The 24,119-nt window shown below is 41.8% G+C and overlaps 1 protein-coding gene across 5 annotated transcripts in view; it reads right to left on the bottom strand.

Annotated features, from left to right (window-relative positions):
• Positions 1-12,710, bottom strand: part of AMPH (amphiphysin) — a 172,234-nt gene extending 159,524 nt beyond the window's left edge. The window contains exon 1 of one of the 5 annotated variants that reach the window (XM_073332856.2): positions 12,386-12,710. In XM_073332856.2, the coding sequence (XP_073188957.1) occupies positions 12,386-12,454 (69 nt within the window). In that variant the 5' untranslated portion in view covers positions 12,455-12,710. The remainder of the gene's footprint in view (positions 1-12,385) is intronic. The other 4 variants (XM_073332859.2, XM_073332857.2, XM_073332860.2 and 1 more) reach the window with 4 other exon arrangements.
• Positions 12,711-24,119: the final 11,409 nt, after the last annotated feature.

Here is a 24,119-nt window from a genome sequence, read left to right as displayed (position 1 = left end):
TGCTGCAGATCCCTGTTGTAGCCTCTGTCCATCATGCCCTTGGAGATTTTGGCAAATATTTTGGCACTTCATCTTTTGGAACGGAGTTCTGATAGCATGGATTCATCTCCCCATATAGCGATCAGCTTCAGTACCTCCCATTCAGTCCATGCTGGAGCTCTTTTGCGATTCTGGGACTGCATGGTCACCTGTGCTGATGAGCTCGCCACTCTGGCCAAACAGGAAACGAAATTTAAAAGTTGGCTGGGCTTTTCCTGTGTACCTGGCTAGTGCATCTGAGTTGAAAGTGCTGTCCAGATCGGTCACAATGGAGCACTCTGGGATAGCTCCCGGAGGCCAATATCGTCGAATTGCGTCCACACTCCCCCAAATTCAACCCGGCGACGTCAATTTCAGCACTAATCCCCTAGTCGGGGAGGAGTACAGAAAAAGATTTTAAGAGCCCTTTAAGTCGACAAAAATGGCTTCATCGTGTGGATGCGTGCGGGGTTAAATCGATCTAACACTGCTAAATTCAACCTAAACTTGTAGTGTAGACCAGGGCAAAGGGAGGTTGCTGAAACCCTTCTTCAATGGAGGTTTTTAAGAACAGGTTAGACAAAGACCTGTCAGGAATGATCTTGCCCTGTCTCAGAATAGGGGGCTGAATTAGCTGACCTCTCAAGGTTCCTTCTAGCCTTACATTTCTATGATTCTAACCTCTGCCAACTCATTTTCACTAAGAATAATTTGGGGGAAAGTTTAGAGATGAGCTATCAGAAATTGTATTTTGGCAGCCTGTAGACTACAATGTGATAAATAATTTGTTTGGTTTCTGCTCACTAATCCAAAATGAGTTTTAGGATATAGTGAGGAAAACTATAGTATTTTTGTTTTAATCATGGGAATTCCCTTTGCATGATTAGAGATAAGATGGGTGAGGCTCTGTGTGGTTCAAAACCTTGTCTGTCTCACCAACAGCAGCTGGTCCAGTAAAAGACATTACCTCACTCACCTTGTGTCTGTAATATCTTGGGACCAACATGGCTAGAACTCCACTGTATACAACTTTGCATGGTTACACTTTCAGGTATTTACACACCAACTTTTCTTGAAATCCAACTACTGACATTATATTTCATCTTAGAACTACAGCTGATGTTTCTGACTTCCTTCCAGATAACTTAATATCTGGACATAAGACCCAACACTTTCCATTCTATTTTGATGATTTTCTGTCTGCCTTTTCCTCAGATAATGAATCTGTTCCTCTAGCATCATCCTTTTCTGACAAAAGAATCTAGCACCCATGAACTCACTGTGGTTGCAGTAGCCTTCTCTGTATAATCAGCCATGCCGTATCTGGAGTTCCAGTTCCTTCAGTTATTAAGCCTTGGTTTCAAATCCCACTGGCTCTGCTGCTCTCTCAGAGTCTCTGAGTTATGCTAAAAGCAACTTTTAGCATCATTACCCAGCCTTCCCTGTTTCTTCTTTTAGATGAGCCACAACTTTGGAAGCAATAGTCCCTAACCATCTCTGAAGTAACTTGCTTTACTTCTCTTCAGATCTGATGATTGAACAACCCATTGAGGTTTTCCAATTCTTTGCACTGACTTTGATCCTCGCTCCTCAGTTTCCTCTCTGTTGTAAGTATCAGTCTGATGTATATCTAAACATGGTGTACATGGTGTAAGCAATTCAATTCTTACCTCTCTAATCAGGACCATGTACTTTCCTTTGTGTTTTTAAAAATAAGCCAAAGTTAGTGTTTGTAATTATCCACCACTTCTACTTCAACAAAACAATGCCATGTTAACAATAGACTTGACTTCAGTGGAACTACCCAAGTGCTTACAGTTAGGCCCAGTCTACACACACATGCTGCATTAGCTTAAACAAAGATGCAATTGTACATTTTTAAAACTGGTTTACAGGAGCAAATTAAACAACCATAAGCCAGGTTTAAAACTACAAAACACTGTCCTCTCACAAAGTTACACAAGTTTAACCAAACCATCCCACTTTTAATTACACAGGTGTGTGTAGATAAGCCCTTAGGTATGTAGAATCACAGAATCACAGAAGTATAGGACTAGAAAGGACCTCAATAGGTCATCTAGTCCAGTCCCCTACACTCAAGACAGGACTAAGTAATAACTAGAGCATCCCTGACAGGTGTTTGTCTAACCTGTTCTTAACCTCCAAAGACAAGATTCCATAACCGCCCTAGGCAATTTGCTCCAATGCTTAACTACCCTGACAGTTAGGAAGTTTTTCCTAATGTCCAACCTAAACCTCCCTTGCTCCAATTTAAGCCCATTGCTTCTTGTCCTATCCTCAGAAGTAAGGAGAACAATTTTTCTCCCTACACCTTGTAGCAACCGTTTATGTACTTGAAAACTGTTATGTCCCCACTCAGTCTTCTCAGACTAAACAAACACAGGTTTTTCCATCCTTCCTCATAAGTCATGTTTTCTAGACCTTTAATCATTTTTGATGCTTTCCTCTGGACTCTCTCCAATTTGTCCACATCTTTGCTGAAATGTGGAGCCCAGAACTAGACACAATACTCCAGTTGAACCCTTATCAGCACAGAGTAGTGTGGAAGAATTACTTCTCGTGTCTTGTTTACAACACTCCTGCCGTTACATCCCAGAATGATGTTCTTTTTTCTTTTTTGGGGGGGGGGAGAGTGGGGGGATTGTTGTTGGTTTTTTTGCAACAGTGTTACACTGTTGACTCATATTTAACTTGTGATCCACTATAACCCGCAGGTCCCTTTCTGCAGTACTCCTTCCTAGGGAGTCCTTTCCTTTGGTATGTGTGGAACTGATTGTTCCTTCCTAAGTGGAGTACTTTGCATCTGTCCTTATTGAATTTCATCATATTTACTTCAGACCATTTTTCCAGTTTCTCCAGATCATTCTGAATTCTAATCCTCTCCTCCAAAGCACTTGAAGTCCCTCCCAGGTTGGTATTGTCCACAAACTTTATAGAAGTGTACTCTCTATGCCATTATCTAAATCATTTATGAAGATATTGAACAGAACTTGACCCAGAACTGATCCCTGCAATACCCCACTCAATATGCCCTTCAAGCTTGACTGCGAACCATATGCTTAAGTACCTTACTGAATCAAGACCTATCATACCCATTTTACAGATGAGATAACTGATCCATTTTCCCCAAGACTTAAACATGATTATTCTCTGAAAAGTACCTTGTACAATGGAAACTTACTCATCAGTTCTGCTTCCCATGTGTATTCAGAGTCATATCTGCTTACGTCATAGACAAAATCAGTTTTAAGTACTTTTGAGATATTTTTTACTCATGTTAGCTCTGCAGAGCTAGCATATATATGGGACAGTGAAATGGACTGTACTATATGCAGGACTGTGAATCATCAACAGAATTAATTACAGTTTAATGCCACTGTGGACCAATTTCAGCCTTCAGTTACACCTGGGTCATTCCTTTGTTTCCTGTGGAGACGTACAGATAAGGTGAAGGCAGAATACCTGCCTTGAATGGCCTGCAAAATACTTATTATTGATGACAATGCATTGGACAAAAAGAAAACAGCGTTGACTCATCTTCAAAGAACTCAATTTTTATTCCCTCAAAATCCTAATTTGTTAAAAATATTTATTTACTGAGGCAGAATTTTACAAGTCTAGACCCGGTAGTAGCAAAGTTGACATTTCATAAAACAAAGAGAAAGAGAGAATTGGAAATATGTGAACTGCTCCTGAAAAATACCAGCTGCTTTTTGAACTATAGTAATAAACAATAATAAATACAGCTGGTTTTATTGACAGTATCACTTTTGCACAGGTCTCCCTCTCCCTATACATATAAAGTGTTAATTCCCGATTGCACGATTGAGTCACTGGACCTTGTGATGCTGTAAAGCACAGCTTAAAAGCTGTGGAAGCTACAGGAAAGGAAGTTTGACTATAGCTCCACGGGGGCAGGGCTGTGTGTGTGAATGTGACTCAGAACTGAAGATTAAAGGGAATGGATAGCAATGAGGATGCCGAAGAGTTGGGGAGAACAAGGTAGAAGGTCACATCAGGTGAGTAAGTCACAAAACAGAAACAACCAGAGAAGAGGCAGTGGAAGAGAGTGGGAAAAAACAAAAAAAGGTAGTGGTGAGGGCAATGGACAGGACACTGGACTGAGAGTATGGAGACCTAGTTCTATTTTAGCCCTGCCACTGACCTGCTGTGTGACCTAGGGCAAGTCCCTTTACCTCTCTGTGCCCCTGCTTCACCTGCCCTCTTTTGCCTGCCTTGTCTATTTTGATTGCAAACACATAATAAGAATTATGCCCAAAGATCTCACAAAGTGCTTAGCACAATGGGCCCTGATCTTGGATGGGGTGTTTAGATGCTGCCATAATACAAGTAATAAAATTAATTAATGAAGAGTCAGAATCTCAGGACAGTGTGGCAAGCAGAAACAATAGAACATTTTGGTGTGTGAGCTCTCTCACAATGCCATAGGTACTTTAGAAATGTATTACATGCATCTTTAAAGTATGCCTATGTTTTCTATATACAATCCCATTGGCCAAGACAGGCTAGTGTGACATAAGACAATATAGCATTATTGCCTTCCTAGTGGATCAGTGGTTTCTGATTCTGAACACTATTCACCATCTAGCTGTTCTCTGAGACAGGATCAAATTATGTTGCATTCAAAACCAGATAAGGCTCACTATGGTACAACACAACACTCACTATGGTACAACACTCAGCATGATTAGGGAAAAGAGACCCTGCCTTTGAGATGCTGAGGACTGGATTCTCCAGGTCACTAAAGTTTACTTTGTTTCAGCACAAGTTGAATTACTTAACCCTGCTGGATATTCCCCATAGAGAATTTCCCTACATAGGGGGAACTCTCTGGCAGTGTAAAGCTGACAGAGGCAGTATTACGCTTCCTACACCAGCTGCCCCTCCAATCCCTGATGTAAGTGGGAGAAAATGTGTGGGAGATACAGGCCAGGGGTAATGCAAGGGTGGAACAGGGTAGGGTGGAAATGAGCCCCACTGTGTCTGATCCCCCAATAGCATAAGCGCTCCATACTTATGCCAGCAGCAGAAGTTAGAGCAGCAGGGGGGCCTACTCTAACTGCTTTGTGGGGCTGAGCATCAGGGAACCACGGTTAACTCCCTGTGGCCACCACTGCAGAGGAGAACCGGGACCTTAATGTTTTCTGCACAGTGATGGATTGGAAGTACATTTCCCTCTTGCTTCTAATGCTTATTAATCAAAGTGAGACGTGGAGGGCTGGGGTGGGATTATGCCAAATGGCCTGAAAAAAAGATGTAAAGAAACATACAGCAACTCTCAGGCACTAGCAGATACAAACAGCAATATTCTCAGAACACATGAAGGGCTCTGTTGTGGCTTTTACAGTCAGACCAGTGGTAGAGAAGATGGCGCAGCTGCACTGCAGCAGTAGCTGGAGGCATGCTGCCTACAGGGTGCTGAAGCAGCCAGAATGCCCCCATAGCCACAGAGGAAAGAGTGCTCAGAAGCATCTTTTACACTTCCTTTTTTCCAAATGCAGCTCATCTGCCCCTCCAGCACTAGCTTCTAATCACTAGCCAGTTCCTCTGGGGTAAGGGGGGCTCACCATGCTCCCACGCAGTGGCACTCTCTTGCTGTGCAAGCCCACCTCATTTGCACTCAGGGAGCCAGAGCACAAGCATTTTCTTTGCCCCCTGCATGCACACCCACCCAATCACATCTTTGCCCCAGCTGTCTCTCTGTCACCCATCCCAACTGAAATGTCACAGAGAAGCAGGTGGTCAGCAAGGTTTCATTTTCAGTTCATGTTCTGGCTGCTGGGGGCAACTCAGGCTACTGAGAAAAGAGAGGTTTCAGAGTAGCAGCCATGTTACTCTGTATCCGCAAAAAGAAAAGGAGGACACATTTACATGAGCGTAAGCTTTCATGGGCTACAGCCCACTTCATCGGATGCATAGAATGGAACATATAGTAAGAAGACTACATTTGTTAGTCTCTAAGGTGCCACACGTACTCCTGTTCTTTTTGAGAAAAGAGACTTATTCATCGTTCCTGCTCCCACTAATCGTTCCTTCACCCACACAGTATCTGTCAATCCAGTTCAGTAAGGCAGGCAGTGGAGAGCAGAGAAGTGACCAGATCCCACTTTCAGGAGAAGAATGTTAGTTGTTGGGGTTGGACAATATGTGAGGACAGGAGAGATGGAATCTGATGGTGGAGGGGCCATATTTAGTGGAGAGGGAAAAAGATAGGATCTGGGTTGGACAAATTGGTGGGAGTTAGACAGAAACAGAGGGGTATCATTGAAATGCATGGTGGGGGGAATACTTAGGAGGAGAGGATCAGTTGAAATTTTGTGGAGAAGAAAGAGCAAGATGAGGGCAAAGAGGCAGACAAAGAATTAAAAAGCACATAATAATAGTACCCAACCACTTGTTATCATTAAAAATCCAAATCACACTTTTGGGTATTAGCCTGGCCAAATCTGAGTTTGGGTAATTATGTTCTACCTCTACCTACATTTCCCCTACAGTTTTAAATGGACACAGTTTCTTTCTCTTCTTCTGTCTTGAATCGTTTTGTAATGTTACAGCACAGTGTCAAACAGCTGTCATATTACACTCCAGATATGGGTGTACTGATTAGTTTGCAAAGCTTTTTGGAATCCTTTAAGAAACAAGGCACGATATAAAACTTACAGTATTGCTGTTGATATTATTGAGTTTACTGTTCAATGGCCAAAAGTTTACTATATCACATACACTTTTTTTAAAAACGATTGAGACTGCTGAATCATATAGTGTGTACATTTACATTGGAGCTACTGTTTAACATTTAAATAGCGATATATCGATAAATAAAAGATTGATTGATTACCTAATATGAAGAAAGACAATATACTAATGTAACAAGAAAATATTTACATATCAATTTTAATTTAGTGAATAAATACACATGCACGCACACATACATTTTAATATTATATATATATTATATATATTAGGGCTGTCAAGCGATTAAAAAATTAATTGTGATTAATCACACTGTTAAACAATAATAGAATACCATTCATTTAAATATTTTTGGATGTTTTCTACATTTTAAAATATATTCATTTCAATTACGACACAGAATACAAAGGTTTCACAGTAGCAGCCGTGTTAGTCTCTATTCGCAAAAAGAAAAGGAGTACTTGTGGCACCTTAGAGACTAACAAATTTATTTGAGCATAAGCTTTCGTCTAGCTCACAAAAGCTTATGTTCAAATAAATTTGTTAGTCTCTCTATTTGTTAGTGCCACAAGTACTCCTTTTCTTTTTACAGAATACAAAGTGTACATGATTCACTTTATATTTATTTTTGATTACAAATATTTGCACTGTAAAAAACAAAAGAAATAGTATTTTTCAATTCACCTAATACAAGTATTGTTGTGCAATTTTTTATCATGAAAGTTGAACTTACAAATGTAGAATTATATACAAAAAAAACTGCATTCAAAAATAAAACAAACAATGTAAAACATTAGAGCCTGCAAGTCCAAGCCTGCAAGTCCAGTCAGTCCTACTTCTGGTTCAGCCAATTGCTCAGACAAACAAGTTTGTTTACATTTGCAGGAAATAATGCTGTCTGCTTCTTGTTTACAACATCACCTTAAAGTGAGAACAGGCATTCTCCTGGCACTGTTGTAGCTGGCATCGCAAGATATTTACGTGCCAGATGAGCTAAAGATTCACATGTCCCTTCATGCTACAACCACTAAACCAAAGGACATGCGTCCATGCTGATGATGGGTTCTGCTCTATAACTATCCAAAGCAATGCAGATCGATGCATGTTTATTTTCATCATCTGAGTCAGATGCCACCAGCAGAAGTCTTGATTTTCTTTTTTGGTGGTTTGGGTTCTGTAGTTTCTGCATCGGAGTGTTGCTCTTTTAAGATTTCTGAAAGCATGCTCCACACCTCATCCCTCTCAGATTTTGGAAGGCACTTCAGATTTTTAAACCTTAGGTTGAGCGCTGTATCTTCAGAAATCTCACATTGGTACCTTCTTTGCGTTTTGTCAAATCTGCAGTGAAAGTGTTCTTAAAATGAACATGTGTTGGATCATCTTCCAAGACTGCTATAATATGAAATATATGACAGAATGTAGGTAAAACAGAGCGGGGACAAACAGTCTCCCCCATGGAGTTCAGTCACAAATTTAATTAACGCATTTTTTTTTAATGAGTGTCATCAGCATGGAACAGTGGCCAAAGCATGAAGGGGCATACGAATGTTTAGCATATCTGGCATGTAAATACCTTGCAATGCCAGCTAAAAAAGTGCCATGCAAATGCCTGTTCTCACTTTCTGGTGATGTAAATAAGAGGGCAGCATTATCTCCTCTAAATGTAAACAAACTTGTTTGTCTTAGCAATTGGCTGAACAAGAAGTAGGACTGAGTGGACTTGTAGGCTCTAAAGTTTTACATTGTTTTGTTTTTGAGTGAAGTTATGTAACAAAAAAAACTACATTTGTAAATTACACTTTCACAACAAAGATTGCACTACAATACTTGTATAAGATGAATTGAAAAATCCAATGAAGTGAGCTGTAGCTCACGAAAGCTTATGCTCAAATAAATTTCTTAGTCTCTAAGGTGCTACAAGTACTCCTTTTCTTTTTGCAAATACAGACTAACACTGCTGCTACTCTGAAAACTTTCTTTTATCATTTTTACAGTGTAAATATTTGTCATCAAAAATAATATACACTTTGTATTCTGTGTTGTAACTGAAATCAATATATATGAAAATGTAGAAAAACATCCAAAATATTTAATAAATTTAAGTTGGTATTCTACTGTTTAAGAGTGCAATTAAAACTGCGATTAATCACAATTAATTTTTTGAATTAATTGCATGAGTTAACTGCAATTAATCAACAGCCCTTATATGTGTGTGTGTGTATACACACAGGGAGTTGAAAGTTACGTTATTTATCATTAAAAAGATATTTTTCCATAATCTGGCTATTAGGTCTGGGATTTGACCTATGGCATTAAATATCTTCTAACATCAATGTCCTTGGTACAGGTATTATAGGAGTAAAACAAAAACAAAACAGAGCAGAAAATACTTATACTTTTGCTAGAATGTCAGCAAATCACAGGGATAAACTGAATAAACTGAACTCATTCATTTCTAACATATTGCTCTTTTATACCAGATAGCACACTGAAGTCTACGCGTGTTGTACAGTATGTACATCACACAATCACATTGTACCGATGAAGTCAGAAATCAGACTTCCAATCATTTAAAATGTGTGATATCACACCAGTGAAAAACCTGTATAAAAATGTATAAATATCTGTTAATTTCTGCAACTCCCACCCCTTTTATTTTAAAAACTTAAATAAAACCTAAATAGCTGCACATGGAGCTTTTAGTATTCTCAATTATGCTTTTAAAAATATTAGCAAAAAAATGTTAAGAAATTTTGCCTCATAAAACCATTAAGGAGACCCAGAGCTAACTGGTGGTTTAAGTATGAGAGAAAGGTCTGGGGAATGGGAGATAGCTGAGAAGAGATCCCTGTAGCCCAAAGGGAGGGTCTGAGGCAGAACAAAAAGTCAGCAGAAGCATGAGACAAATATGGAGGTAGAGGAAAAAATAAGTAGACGTTGAAGGCAGAATAGCAAGAGAGATTTTGTGAGGGACAACAAGGAATGGGTGTAGTACAGATCTATGTATTTTAAGCAATAAAACCATATGCAAACCTTGAACAGAGAAAAGACATATCTCTATCTGGCAACAACACAATCTACTCTGGCTGCACTTTTGCATTTTATGTTCTTACCAGACCCATTGATAAAATTTAATTTCCTTGTAAACCAAAAATATATGGTATTATTTCTACATTCTAGCTGTGATATATTTTTTCTCCCTTGAAACTCTGTAGCATTGAATACATGGTACAAAGGCAGTGAGCTATGAAAAATAGCATCAGTAAAATAATTTTTAAAAACTCCCTAGAGCACTTATGTAAAATGTGTAGCAAATGCAGATAGTGTGGGTTACCGGTTTTATTGGCATTCAACTGGGATGACTTTGCCACTCACATGGAATATGGCTATCACAAACTCATGCTGGTAAAACCTTCACACTGCCAACATATATTTTCTCCATATATACATTTTGCACAAATCATGTATTTTTTGTGCCCAAATTCAAGGTTTGTATTTATATTTCCATAGCTGTAAGAGATTTAAAGCTGGAAAAATGTGTGTGGCACATTTATACGCACTGGGTTCAATTAATAAGGCTTAATGTTGATATCCTGCAATACCGACTTTTGCAAATTCCCTGTTAACTTCAGTGACAGTTTTCTCTGATTAAAGACTGGGCTCTAAATCCTTTAACAACTGAAATGTGATCAGCTTCATGAGTTTTCAGTGTCATGACTAACATTTTTTTTAAAATGAGGAACACAATTACAGTTCCAAACTCCAAGCAATTGCTAATGAAAATGCTGACATGAGCCCTTAAAGCAGTCTATGCTGTGGTCACTGTGGATTACTGACATGAGTGATTTAGAAGGTAGCTAGAATCACCTCTTTCATAGGAAGGTTCAGCTGCCAAGTGAACCTGGTGAGGGGGATCACTTTAGTTCAAGAGGAGCTTGGGAGGATATTAAAGGAAATACAATCCTCTTAGAGTATTGAAAGTGTGCATTTGTGGAGGTGGGGACAAGAGACAGCCAAACCTTTATTTCTGTGAAGAGATCAAGGCGACGGATGTATTCCTTCTACTGTGCTGCATTCTACTGTGCTGCCATTTGGCCTAAAATTCTCCCGATATTTTGCCTCTCTTTAATTACAAAACACACGGACCAGACCCTCACCGGGTGTCAAACAATGTAGCTCTACTGCTGTTGAGGGAGCCACGGCAGAGAACATGCACTGAGGATCTGACCCAGTTGTGTTCTCTGAATGCCAAAGCAAGATTATTATCCAATAATTTTGCAAGTAGATGAAACCCTGGAATATTCAGTGTGTGAGGGAGGGGAACAATGGAGTAAAACAAAATAAATCCACTTTAGTCGCACAATATTTATTCTGAAAAAACTAAGGTTGATTGATCTGCACAATGGTATAAGAGTATTTCAGTCAAGCTGAAGAATAAATGGGCCAGTTATATTATATAATAATATCTGACAGCAGTAGCTTTCCTGTCCTTAAGGCAAGAATACCCCATGTTACTTGGTAGTTATCCAAAGTATTTTGTTATACAGGCATTTAAAATTAAAATGATAATGGTTCCCTGGATTATTTTACATTCCATAATGAATCGAGATGCATTTACACGTCCCTTCTGTCATTGTACAGGATTCAAAGAAAGCCTAATTGAACAAGTATATGTTAAAACAAAGGCCATTCACAGTATGTGTGTTGTAATTACTGACTTTGTTTCACTGGAAACACTGTAGTGCACCCATCGATTAGAGTTTACACTTCCCTCCTGACCTTCTGAGGAAGGGCATACAATATTGCTTCTAACTGGCCATACAGGCATTACAAGACAAGACAGCCCCCATTAGATTTGTAGCCATTGTTTAGGGATCTTGCCTGCTTACGATTAAAGAAACGGGTTCTTTCCTCTCTTGCCCTAAGAGGGTCAAAACAGACATCATTTCCCCCGCTCCACTCCCTGCTTTTTAATCCCACCACAGTGAAGTCCACAAATACATCCGACCCCCTAGATATGAAACCAGCTGCAGCCCCGCCTCCTGCCGGCCACAGGCACCCGCCTACAGCTAAAGGTGAGCCCTGACAGCACAAAGGGGGGTCGGGGGTGGACCTTTGCATGCTCAGCAGAGGGGCTGGACAAACAGGGTGACCAGACAGCAAGTGTGAAAAATCAAGACACTTATATTTTTTTGGGGGGGGCGGGAAAAGGGTATAGTTAGGTATATAAGACAAAGCCCCTAATCTGGGGCTGGTCACTCTGTGGAGGAAGGAACCCTGCCATGATTGAGCTGTCAGGGCGGAGCGCGGGGGCTGCAGCAGCGGCCCCAGCTGTGTGTGGCTGCCAGTGCGGTCTTCCCCGGTGCCATTGCTTCTGCAGCCCTGCCAGCCTGCGCCCCCCCCCCCCACCCCGCGCCCACGCCCGCCCGCCCGCCCTCCAGAGCGATGCATTTCCCAGTCCCGAGCCCGGGATGCTCAACCGCAGCCCCTTGCTGCTGCGGCCGCTTCCCCTTCGCACCCATCCCGGGAGGATGCAACCCGCCCATTGCACCTGCTCTCCCCCGCCCGAGGGTGAACAAGCCCCCTGCCCAGGTTTCCCGCCTCCCCCCCCCCCCCCCAGCTCTGCGCTGACCTTCTCCTGCGCCCTGTTCAGCCGTTTCTGGACGTTTTTGGCGAAGATGCCCGTTTTCATGTCGGCCATGGCTGCTGGTCCAGGGAGCCTGGCGAGGCGGCGAGTCAGGCAGAGCCCAGCGGCTGAGACCCAGCGCGAGCGAGGGAGCCAGCAGGAGATGGGGGAGGGAGGGAGGGAGGGGCCGACGGGACAAGGTGGAGGAGGGGATCTTAAAGATACACACAGAGAGAGAGAGAGAGCCTGGCCCCAGGGCCCCCTCAGTGCTCAGGGGGAGCCGGTCTGAGCTCCAAGCACTTTCCTGCCTTTAAAAAACATCTTCCTTTCCTGATGCTCTTGAAGGAGAAGAAAATGGTACAAAATATTGAAAGACAGAAACAGCAGGCAAGGCCAGCATTAGGAATCTGGAGGTTAATTTAGGGGGGGAGGCTATTTACTCCAAATGATAGGTTTCAGAGTAACAGCCGTCTTAGTCCTATTACCAGCAGGACAGTGGGGTGGGAGGAGGTATTGTTTCATATTCTCTGTGTGTATATAAAGTCTGCTGCAGTTTCCACTGTATGCATCCGATGAAGTGAGCTGTAGCTCACGAAAGCTCATGCTCAAATAAATTGGTTAGTCTCTAAGGTGCCACAAGTCCTCCTTTTCTTTTTACTCCAAATGATGTGCATTCTTCCTTGAAGGGACGCTATTGATTTCTACAACGGGAAAAGAAAAAGAGGTGGGGTGGGGGAAGAAGTATATAAAGCAGCACCCGCTGCTGTAGGTCTGACAACACCATATGGTATAATAATATCACCTTCCACTGAATGAGAGCAAAACACTTTACAGAGGTTGTTTAACTCATCTCAACACCCTTCTGGGGCAACTGAATATTACCCCCCTTTTACAGATCCAGAAACTCAGACAGAAAGATCAACTGTCAGGCTGGAGGGATGTTACTAGTGGAGTGCCTCAAGGATAAGTTTTGGGACCAATCTTATTTAATCTTTTTATTACTGACCTTGGCACAAAAAGTGGGAGTGTGCTAATAAAGTTTGTGGATGATACAAAGCTAGGAGGTATTGCCAATTTAGAGAAGGACCAGGATATCCTACAGGAGGATCTGGATGACCTTGTAAACTGGAGTAATAGTAATAGGATGAAATTTAATAGTGAGAAGTGTAAGGTTATGCATTTAGGGATTAATAACAAGAATTTTAGTTATAAGCTGGGGACAGCATCAGTTGGAAGTAAAAGAGGAGGAGAAGGACCTTGGAGTATTGGTTGATCATAGGATGATTATGAGCCGCCAATGTGATATGGCCGTAAAAAAAGCTAATGCGGTCTTGGGATGCATCAGGAGACGTATTTCCAGTAGAGAGAAGGAGGTGTTAGTACCGTTATACAAGGCACTGGTGAGACCTCACCTGGAATACTGTGTGCAGTTCTTGTCTCCCATGTTTAAGAAGGATGAATTCAAACTGGAACAGGTATAGAGAAGGGCTACTAGGATGATCCGAGGAATGGAAAACTTGTCTTATGAAAAAAGAAAAGGAGTACTTGTGGCACCTTAGAGATTAACCAATTTATTTGAGCATGAGCTTTCGTGAGCTACAGCTCACTTCATCGGATGCATGCCATGGAAACTGTAGCAGACTTTATATATACACAGAGAATATGAAAAAATACCTCCTCCCACCCCACTGATTTTTCATATTCTCTGTGTATATATAAAGTCTGCTACAGTTTCCACGGCATGCATCCGATGAAGTGAGCTGTAGCTCACGAAAGCTCATGCTCAAATAAATTGGTTAGTCTCTAAGGTGCCACAAGTACTCCTTTTCTTTTTGCGAATACAGACTAACATGGCTGTTACTCTGAAACTTGTCTTATGAAAGGAGGCTCAAGGAGCTTGGCTTGTTTAGCCTAACTAAAAGAAGGTTGAGGGGAGATACGATTGCTCTCTATAAATATATCAGAGGGATAAATACCAGAGAGGGAGAGGAATTATTTAAGCTCAGTACCAATGTGGACACAAGAACAAATGGATATAAACTGGTCATTGGGAAGTTTAGACTTGAAATTAGACGAAGGTTTCTAACCATCAGAGGAGTGAAGTTTTGGAATAGCCTTCCAAGGGAAGCAGTGGGGGCAAAAGATCTATCTGGCTTTAAGATTAAACTCGATAAGTTTATGGAGGAGATGGTATGATGGGATAACATGATTTTGGTAATTAATTGATCTTTAAATATTCATGATAAATAGGCTCAATGGCCTTGTGATGGGATGTTAGATGGGGTGGAATCTGAGTTACCCAGGAAAGAATTTTCTATAGTATCTGGCTGGTGAATCTTGCCCATGTGCTCAGGGTTTCGCTGAGCATATTTGGGGTCGGGAAAGAATTTTCCTCCAGCGCAGATTGGAAGAGGCCCTGGAGGTTTTTCGCCTTCCTCTGTAGCATGGGGCACGGGTCACTTGCTGGAGGATTCTCTGCTCCTTGAAGTCTTTAAACCACAATTTGAGACTTCAATAGCTCAGACATAGGTGAGAGGTTTTTCGCAGGAGTGGGTGGGTGAGATTCTGTGGCCTGCGTTGTGCAGGAGGTCAGACTAGATGATCATAATAGTCCCTTCTGACCTTAGTATCTATCTATGAGCCAAAGGATTCTCTTTTTCAAGGTGTCACTCATTTTGGGTGTCTCCACTTTTTGGCCACACAAAGCAAGACACCATAGGACCCAATTTTCAGAAGTGCTGAGTATTGGTCATTGATATCCAATGAAGTTGTGGGTGCTCAGTCTTATAGCTCAACATTGTCAAGCTTGGATTCCCATAGTGAGGCAGCTAAATCTATATTTGGCCACTCAATGGCGTCTAGTGGCCTCATATTCAGAAGTGCGGAGCGCTCAGTACTCCGATTGGGTGTATTCAGCAACATGAGTTATGCTCCCATTGCCTGTGCTCTGCCTATCTAAATATCAGGCAACATCTCTATACTTAGACACCTAAGATAACTAACTTGGGTCAACCAGCTTTGAATTTTTTTCCTCTATGTAGTGTAACCAACATTAAAAAAAAACACAGTTCTCAGAACTAAAGGCCACTTGTTGAAAATTGGGGCCTGAGTGTCTTGCCCAAGGTCAAAATCAAATATGTGGCAGAGCTAAGAATAGAACCTGAGTCTCTTCTGCCAAACCCACAAAAAATATTTATCCTGCCCTGAACCAGTTACCCAAACAATCCTTAAAACAGCCCACCATTGACCTAAACATCAAGCAAACTTGGCTTTTAAGTCAGAGAAGCCCCAGTCCAGGAAAGCACTTAAACACTGGCCCCAACCCTCCCTGGTAAGACTTGCTTAAATCTATCAGTACTGAATTAAACACATGCTTGCCTGACCTGCAACCAGAGCACAGCAACACAGTGGCATACGGCAAGCATTACTCCAGGCTCTGCATCCGTATGTCTTTGTCTGCATGAGGGTGCTGTTCTACATTTGTAATACTTTTAATTGATTTTTCAAATTTTTACAAAAATACAAGCCAGGTGGTTACCATCACCATAAAACAAATACAGAAATGCAGAGGTAAACGCCATAATCAAACATCGTTAACTACAGACTCCTAGCCACAGAAGTAGTAAGATCATCCATGTCCTAGTAACTGCATATTTTCTCAATATCCATCAAGATCCAACTTCCATGATAAAGCTCCCATTAACTTCAATGGGAGTAAGATTAGACATTTTGGATGTATAGATAACAGCCCAATTATTATTTACTATCTTTTAGGGGCTAAAGCTTTCTAGACTCAGAGGTAAACATAGTCCATGCCCTGAAAAGCAAGTTACCTTTAAAAAAATCCACACAATACACCAACAGAAACCAAGTATATTTTATGCAGTACATCACAGTCTACTAATGTTAGCCAGATGCAGGGATCAAAACAAAATCCCAATGTACTCAGATCTTCCAAACAACTCTGAAGTAATTTTTAACATCTTCCATAAAGTTTGTTTTTCTTTGGTTTTGAGTTTGTAAAAGGATTGTGCAGCTCTAATAATACATCAACTAATGGAGCTTGCTTTAACTTGAACCGTGTGTGTATTTTGCTTATTTAGTCGTAACAGCAAGGTACAGCATAGGGCTACCATGGAGAGTAAGTACATTCAGATGCTATGAACAAGTAAACCATTTTAGTTCCACATCGAACACTTATTGAAACCAATGGAATGATTCCCATTGTGCTCCATCAGGCTGTTCATGCAATACCAAGGATGGGGGTATGTGAAGTGCCACTCTGCAGCTGTTAGTATGCTGCTTCTGTGACCAGTTCTCTGCCATGAGAGGAAAGGCGTTTGGCCTTGGGGTCCCACAGTACAGATCATGAAACAACTCTCCATGCTGGTTTGCCAGGAGCATGATGGTATGCAATGGGGGGGTATACCTGCACAGACTTCTTTCCTTTTCGCATAGCGGAACTGCATTGGTTTTCCTGCATCCAGGCACTTCTGTGGTGTTGGAGAGCAGGCAGAATGTGTCCCCCTCAGTGTACAGTTCATTAAAGTGCATTTTGCCATCTCCATTACCTATGATTTGAAAATTAATTACCAGCCAGCCACTGGATTGGGATATTTATATTCTCAGGGCTATGTGAGAGCACTGCCTTCAATATACAACTGCCATTGCGATTCTTCTTTAATGGGACACTGTCAGGGTAAAATAATTTTTTTAAAAAAAGAAAGCAACCTTCCTTCTTTAGGTTACTAACTCCTTTGAAAGAGAAAGAGAAAGAATTTGAAAAATCTAAATCGACTGGGTTTTGTCTGTGGGGTTTTTTTGTTTGTTTGTTTACAGTTTATACTGTTTACTCTGGCATTTATCTCAGTTTGGACAATGAAAATACCACTCAATTTTATTTGTGTTTCCAATCAGTTTTATATTTTAGCTCTCAGACACTAAAACAAAATGATAAATGTTTAGGTTGCAAACGTGGCACAGGATGTTTATTTGCTTTTTAAAAATGTTTCCATGGGAATTTTAATAAAAATGCATCTATTAAATTAAAATAAGTCTTGCTAGGTTTCCTCACGGGTTCCTCAAAAAGGAGGTCAGACACACTTACATAACCTACTTCTTTCTTAATTCAACAAAAATAGGATTTCTAATTAAACAATTCTTCTCATAAATATAGGGCCAGATTCTCAGCTGGTGTAAAATCAGCTGATGTAATGAGAGAATCTAGTCCATAGTGATCAGTTTTCTAATATCACATGAGAGATGGAAAATACCGCAGCACTCTAACTTTACATTTTGCAGCAGAGCCCATTTAAATGTATTTTTCCCCACACAGAATATCACTTTTCATTTCGGTAACGCCTTTCATCCAAGATCTCAAACCATATTACAGACACGGATGTACTGAGCTTCACAACACTTCAGGGAGAGGTGAGTAAAGGATATGGATTCGTCACGTTACTCAGCACCAGGACTGTGCTTAACTGACTATAGCAGTGCAAGATGACAATTTGAGACAGGAAATAAAGAATACGGTATCCAAATGAAACTGCAGGATTACCTGGGAATTGAAGCTGCATTGAAATTGGGGTTTTGATAGGCAGAATATAGTTACATGAGTTAGATTCCTGTTGTGACAATTAGATTAGCAGTTATGAAAAGCAACACAAGATGTTTAATGACCACAAGTGCAGATTACTTCAGTTCTAAACTTTGTCTGCCAAACAGCATCTCCACTGCTCCCTAGCATTATACTAGCAGACTTGTTCAGCGTTGACTCAAAGGGAAGGGTGCTACTTGCGGAATCATAAATACTACTTCCTGCAGCATCTGGATGCTTCTTGCAGTTATGCCATGAACCTACTGACCCATCTTTCCAGGATCACAGCACAGGGAGGTACAGCTATAGACAGTAAACTTGAACGAACCCAACAGAAATTATAACGAAAGAAACTGAAATATTAAGGAATAGATGGGCTAATTACTTGGGAATCAGTCTATGAAATTTCTGATTATTTAAGGATTTAGGCAATTCCTTTTAATTAAAATAATTATAATTTCAGCCAAATTTTAATACTTTTCTGCACTCAGGTCATTTTACTTCACTCCCTACAACTTCAGAGTCATATCTCTGTTTTAGTGTGCAAGTATACATTGAACCAGTATCTAAGTTCTAGAGCACAATACTGATTATATAAGTGGGAGGAATTTTATTAGAGCTGATTGGGAATTTTTCAACAATTTTTTTTGCAAATCAAAAACTGCCAGTTCATCAAAACTGAAAGCGAAATGGGGCACTTTAAACAAATTTCTTGACTCAAAAAGTGTTGAAAATAAAAGTTTTGAAATTGTTCAGGCATTTGTTCTTTTGACATTTTTTTAAACTAAAAATTCCACTTTACTGGTTCAAAACAACTTTTTGTTTCAAAATTTAAGCTAATTAGACCCCAAAAAAGGTTTAAAAAGAAAAAAAGATTGAAACTGAAACTAAACATTTTAAAATTAGCAAAATGAAATGTTTCGTCCTGAATTGTGGGGGAAATATCAGTTTTGCATCAGAAATATTTTTGAAATTTACACTTTACATTCTGATTCAAGATGGGGAAAAACATCAAACTTTTGATGATATTTGTGGGATAGAAAAATAGTTTCCAACACAGCTGTATATTTTGTCCTATAAGTGCTGTGTGTACCATTTTAATTAAACTTAATTAAATAATCATTTGAAATTATCCTCCTGCAGTGAGATACATAAAGCTATGAATTTGAGCAGGATTTTCTAGATCACTCAGCATTGGCTTAAGTCAGTTCCCACTGAAGTCATTTTACAATTAGCTTCAATGAGAGCAGAGTTAAGCCAACTCTGAGTGCTTTTGGAAATTCCATCTATAATGTTCCTGTTTGAGAAGAATTACTACTAAAGGGTCTTGCAGCTCTTACTTACATGAGGAGTTCCATTGGTTTCTATTTCTATGGGATTCTTCCTGGATGAAACTTACCCTTGCACAGAGGTGCATAGAATGTGTCTCTGCCTTCTGCACAGAGGTGTATCTCACCCCTTCTGAGGAGTATGGGCTACAGGATTTGGCCTCAAATAAAATAAAACCATCACTCTAGCCAGAGGAGAAAGAATACATGGATGAAAACATTGTAGCATTAATGTGAACGCCTCCAAATACAATCCGGCATGAGACACAAGACTGAGACCTGTGCCAGAACATGAAGTCCAACAAAGACCCATTAATATGTCCTGAGGTGTTTTATTACTATACTAATATCAGATAGTTTTACTTCTTAAAATACGTGCTTGAAATTTCATTAAAAATATATTTTAATAAAAATAATGAGGGGGTTAGGAAATTCCCTTGGGCAATAAGAGTGCTTTAGATTTGATCATTCAGATAGTACCAGTACCTTAGGGCTTGTCTACACTAGAAAGTTTTGTTGATGAAACTAATGTTGACACACACACACAAAAAAATAGACAAAATCAAAGATGCCAAAGCGAGTCTACATTTGCTCCATGTCGACAGATCGTATCCACATTCGGAGCACCATTGTTGACAGCATGAGCAATGCACGGTGGGTATGTATCCCACAGTGCCTGGCAACACCATCTGTCGCATGGTGTTGTGGGAAGGCGGAAACGAAGCGTGGTGCATCCTGGGATGTGCAAACTGTCCTGTCATGCACCGCTTTGTGTCCCAGCCCTCCAATGCTTTCTGACTTCCTTTCGTGCCGTTCTGGCTTTCCTTTCACACGGTTTTTCCAACTGTCTTTGTAGTGCGCCCCAGCATCTGCAGTGAGAGAGGATGGATCCCGCACATCTCTCCTATGCGTTGTTAACTGCCGTGAGAACATCGTGCATGGCAGGAGAGTTACTCGCAAAGTTATTGACAGAGGATGAACTGCAGGTACACAAGTGTGATATGGACGGTAGCAACTTATCAGTGCTTTTGGCATTCATAGAGCAACTGCATATTGTAGACCGGCTTTTTGGGCTAGGGAAACAAGCACTGACTGGTGGGATCGCATTGTCATGCAGGTGTGGCATGACGACCAGTGGGTACAGAACTTTAGGATGCGAAAAGCAACCTTCATGGAGCTATGAGTTGAGCTGGCCCCCGACCTGCAGCACAAGGACACCAGAATGAGAGCTGCCCTTTCGGTAGAGAATCATGTTGCAATCGCTGTGTGGAAGCTGGCGAATCCAGACTTCTACCGGTCAGTTGCAAATCAACCTCAAGTGAGGAAGTCCACTGTTGGGGCTGTATTACTCCAAGTGTGCAGGGCAATAAATTGCATCCTGCTGCATAGGACCGTGACTCTGGGAAATGCGCATGAGGTAGTGAATGACTTTGCAGAGATGGGTTTCCCTAACTGTGGCGGACATCAATGCAGGCTGGTCTGGAAAGGTGCTTGATGCACGCATCTTCAGGAACAGTGGCCTGTACAGAAAGCTGCAGGCGGGGACTTTCTTTCCAGAACAGAAGATCACAGTGGGGGGGATGTGGAAATGCCCACAGGAATCCTGGGAGACCCAGCTTACCCCTTACAGCCTTGGCTCATGAAACCTTACACAGGGCACCTGGACAGCAGCAGGAAGCATTTTAACAGGCTGAGCAGGTGCCGCATGGTAGTCGAATGTGCCTTTGGCCATTTGAAAGGTCGCTGGAGGTGTCTCAATGGCAGGCACCTTACCAAGGATAATATTCCTGTGGTCATAGTTGCTTGCTGCACTTTGCATAATCTGTGTGAATCTAAGGGTGAAATGTTTGCTCAGGTGCGGAGCACTGAGGCAGAGCACTTGGCTGCACAGTTTAAACATCCAGATGCAAGGGGTGTCAGAGGAGCCCAGAGGGCTGCTATTAACATCAGAGAGGCTTTGAGGAATCACTTTGACAATGAGGGGCACTAACACATGTCTGCTTTGGAGTTGCTTCCCTGGTGCATCCGTGTACAATTTTGGGGCCCAAGCTGCAACAAAATGCTTTAGAAGCCTGTTCCCCAGATTGAATTGATTGCTATACACTTTTGTAGAACACAAAATAAAAATGCTGTACCATTAAATACCTTAGCCTTTATTTATTGTTAAAAAGGGTAAAACCTCACAACTGCGTGTAGCGCCAGCTATCATTGTGCAAGCTGTGAGAGGGGGTGGAGTGATGGGGAAACTCAGGAGTGCTGTGAAGGGAAAAGGAATGTGTGGGCATGGAGATGGTTGGGGTTGGCAAAGACTTGTATATGTGCTGCAGTGGAGGTCGACCACGGATCTGCTCAGTCTGCAGCTGTATCAAAGTCTGAGCATCTCTGTCTGATCCTCCATCACTTTTATCATCTGCTCTGTTGCTTGCCTAGCAAATGCTGCATTGGCTTCCCAGCACTCTTTGCATTCCCTGGTTTGTCTCTCATCGCGCTGCAGCACCTCCCAGAGCATGTCTTCTTTGCTGCATCTCAGATTCTTCCTTATCTGCTGAAGCCGGTCGGCAGGGGTGTGTGGTGTGTTCCTCAAGGTCTCCACTACTGTGGACATTGCACAGAAGAGGGATTGTTACATTCCAGCAAACGATTGAAATATTTCAGTAACAAGGGCCTTTTGCAAAGTAACAATCACTTGCTCACTGACTCTAGGCAGGCACACAGATCCGTGAGCACCCCAGTCATGGTGAGTGTCGGAAAGGCGGTTGTGCATATGGACAAAACGGTCACGGCTTGCAGGGCAGCTTTGCAGGGAACTCATTCTAAAATTATCACACACTTTTTCACAGATGGCCAACCTGCTTGCTGACATCTCATTGCTGTGGGTGAGCAGGGTAACCAGAGCACAACTACTGCATGCTTGAGGCTTTCAACCCGGTCTATATGCAGCTCAGCTACGTGCCACTTTGGTCCCAGCTCCAGTGATTACCAAGTGGCATAGTACAGTTTCCTACAATGGGGGAACTAAGAAGTCTTCAATCCCTTGGAATTTGCGGCAGAGGATTAACAAGTACCTCTTGGAAACTTTCCAGAGCCTCTCCCTGGAGGATTCCCTGCAGGTCTCAATGTCCCTCGACACCCTGCTTGGCCATGCAGATTAGCTACACAGGGAAATGTCTAGCTCACATGCAGCACTACCTGCCTCCCACTTTTCGATTCCCTACACAAGCCACAGCAATTTACCCAGCGTTTCATCTGCTCCCTGCTCCCCGTAGAGCACTTCTGGAGAGGAGAAAAGTTCCTGGCTGCCTGCCCCACCGGGCGACCCTGCTGGGAGCTCCACATCCTCTTCTAGCTCCACTTCTTCATCCAGAATTTCAGCCTCTGGGTTATCCCCCCTTTCTGCTGCCTCCAAAGCGTCCACGGGGCTACCAGCAATCGAGGTGGGGTCACCACCAAGGATAGCATTCAGCTCCTTAAAGAAGCGACAGGTCTAAGGCGCAGGAGGCAAACCGATGGTTTGCCTCCTGCACCTTCTGGTACGCCTGCCTCAGCTCCTTTATCTTCACTCTGCACTGCTGCATGTCCTGATCATAGCCCTTTTCGCACAAGCCTCAAGAAATTTGCCCATATGTGTCCCAATTCCTATGGGTAACTTGCAGCTGCAACTGAACAGACTCCTCTCCCCATATACTGATCAGATCCAACGACTCAGCAGTGGTCCAAGTGGGAGCACGTTTGATGCAATAGCCAGCCATGCTTACCTGGGAAGCAACCTGGGAAGCTCACATGGGAAGCCAGCAAGCAGGAAATGAGATTTAAAATTCCTTGGGCTTGCAACAGGGAGGGGCGGATTGGCTGGAGGGCAGCAGAGTTCAAACCTCTGACCAGAGTGGCAGCATGGGAATTGTGGGACACTTTCTGGAAGCCAATAAAATTGAGATAAAAAGGCGCACTGTCTACACTGGCTGTTTGTCAACAATAAAGGGAGGAGAAAAGACAAAAGTCTCTTGCAGGGGTGAAAGTTTTTTGTCACCACAACTGGACATTTTTCTAGACAAAAGTCCCAGTGCAGTGTGTACGCTATCACTGTTTTGTCGCCAAAAGGCAGTTTTTGGAGACAAAACTTGCCAGTGTAGACAAGCCCTTACTCTAAAAAGGCTGCATAATACACATCAAAGGATTCGTAATGAATGCTGGATAGGATGTTGACAATTTGATTGATCGTTCAGAACTCATATTTTGGCTATGTGCTAAAATGTCTGATTTTAAGGAAAAATATAGGAAATATTTTAGGAAAAAACGCAGAATGTTGTATGACATTGCTGACACCTTGGGTTTCTAACAGGACCAATTTTTTAAAGTTAGGCCCAAATTGCTTGACAACAGGCTAAGATTGCATCCTGCTAGTGCAGAAACCCTCAGGCCAGAACCAGTGAGACCCAACCTTTGAATAAACATTCCAAAGGGCAGAGGACCTTGTGGAAGAATTTTTACTGTGTTATGGATCTACTGAGACAGAAAAAACTAACTTCTTTTTTCAGAAGATTCCCCTATTCCTAATAAACAGTCTCCTGCTGTTTTCGAGTGGGGGGTCTGGAACTACATCCGCTTCACAGGGGAATAAGTCCATTGGTACTTGTTTTTGAAGCCAGATGCACATTAATTAGAAAGTGCAAATTACTAATTCATCCATCTGAACGCAATTGGTGAACAAAACTGCAGAAACTGAAGATGACTCAGAAACTGAAGAATAAACACTAGCCACTTCATCACAGTAATTATGTGCTAACATGTCTATCAGGGACATTTCTTGCTAACC

This window comes from Lepidochelys kempii, chromosome 2 (genome assembly GCF_965140285.1).
Source record: "Lepidochelys kempii isolate rLepKem1 chromosome 2, rLepKem1.hap1, whole genome shotgun sequence".
Classification (NCBI taxonomy): domain Eukaryota; kingdom Metazoa; phylum Chordata; order Testudines; family Cheloniidae; genus Lepidochelys; species Lepidochelys kempii.
The sequence above is the reverse complement of the archived record's forward strand: the minus strand, read 5'-3'. Positions and strand labels throughout refer to the sequence as shown.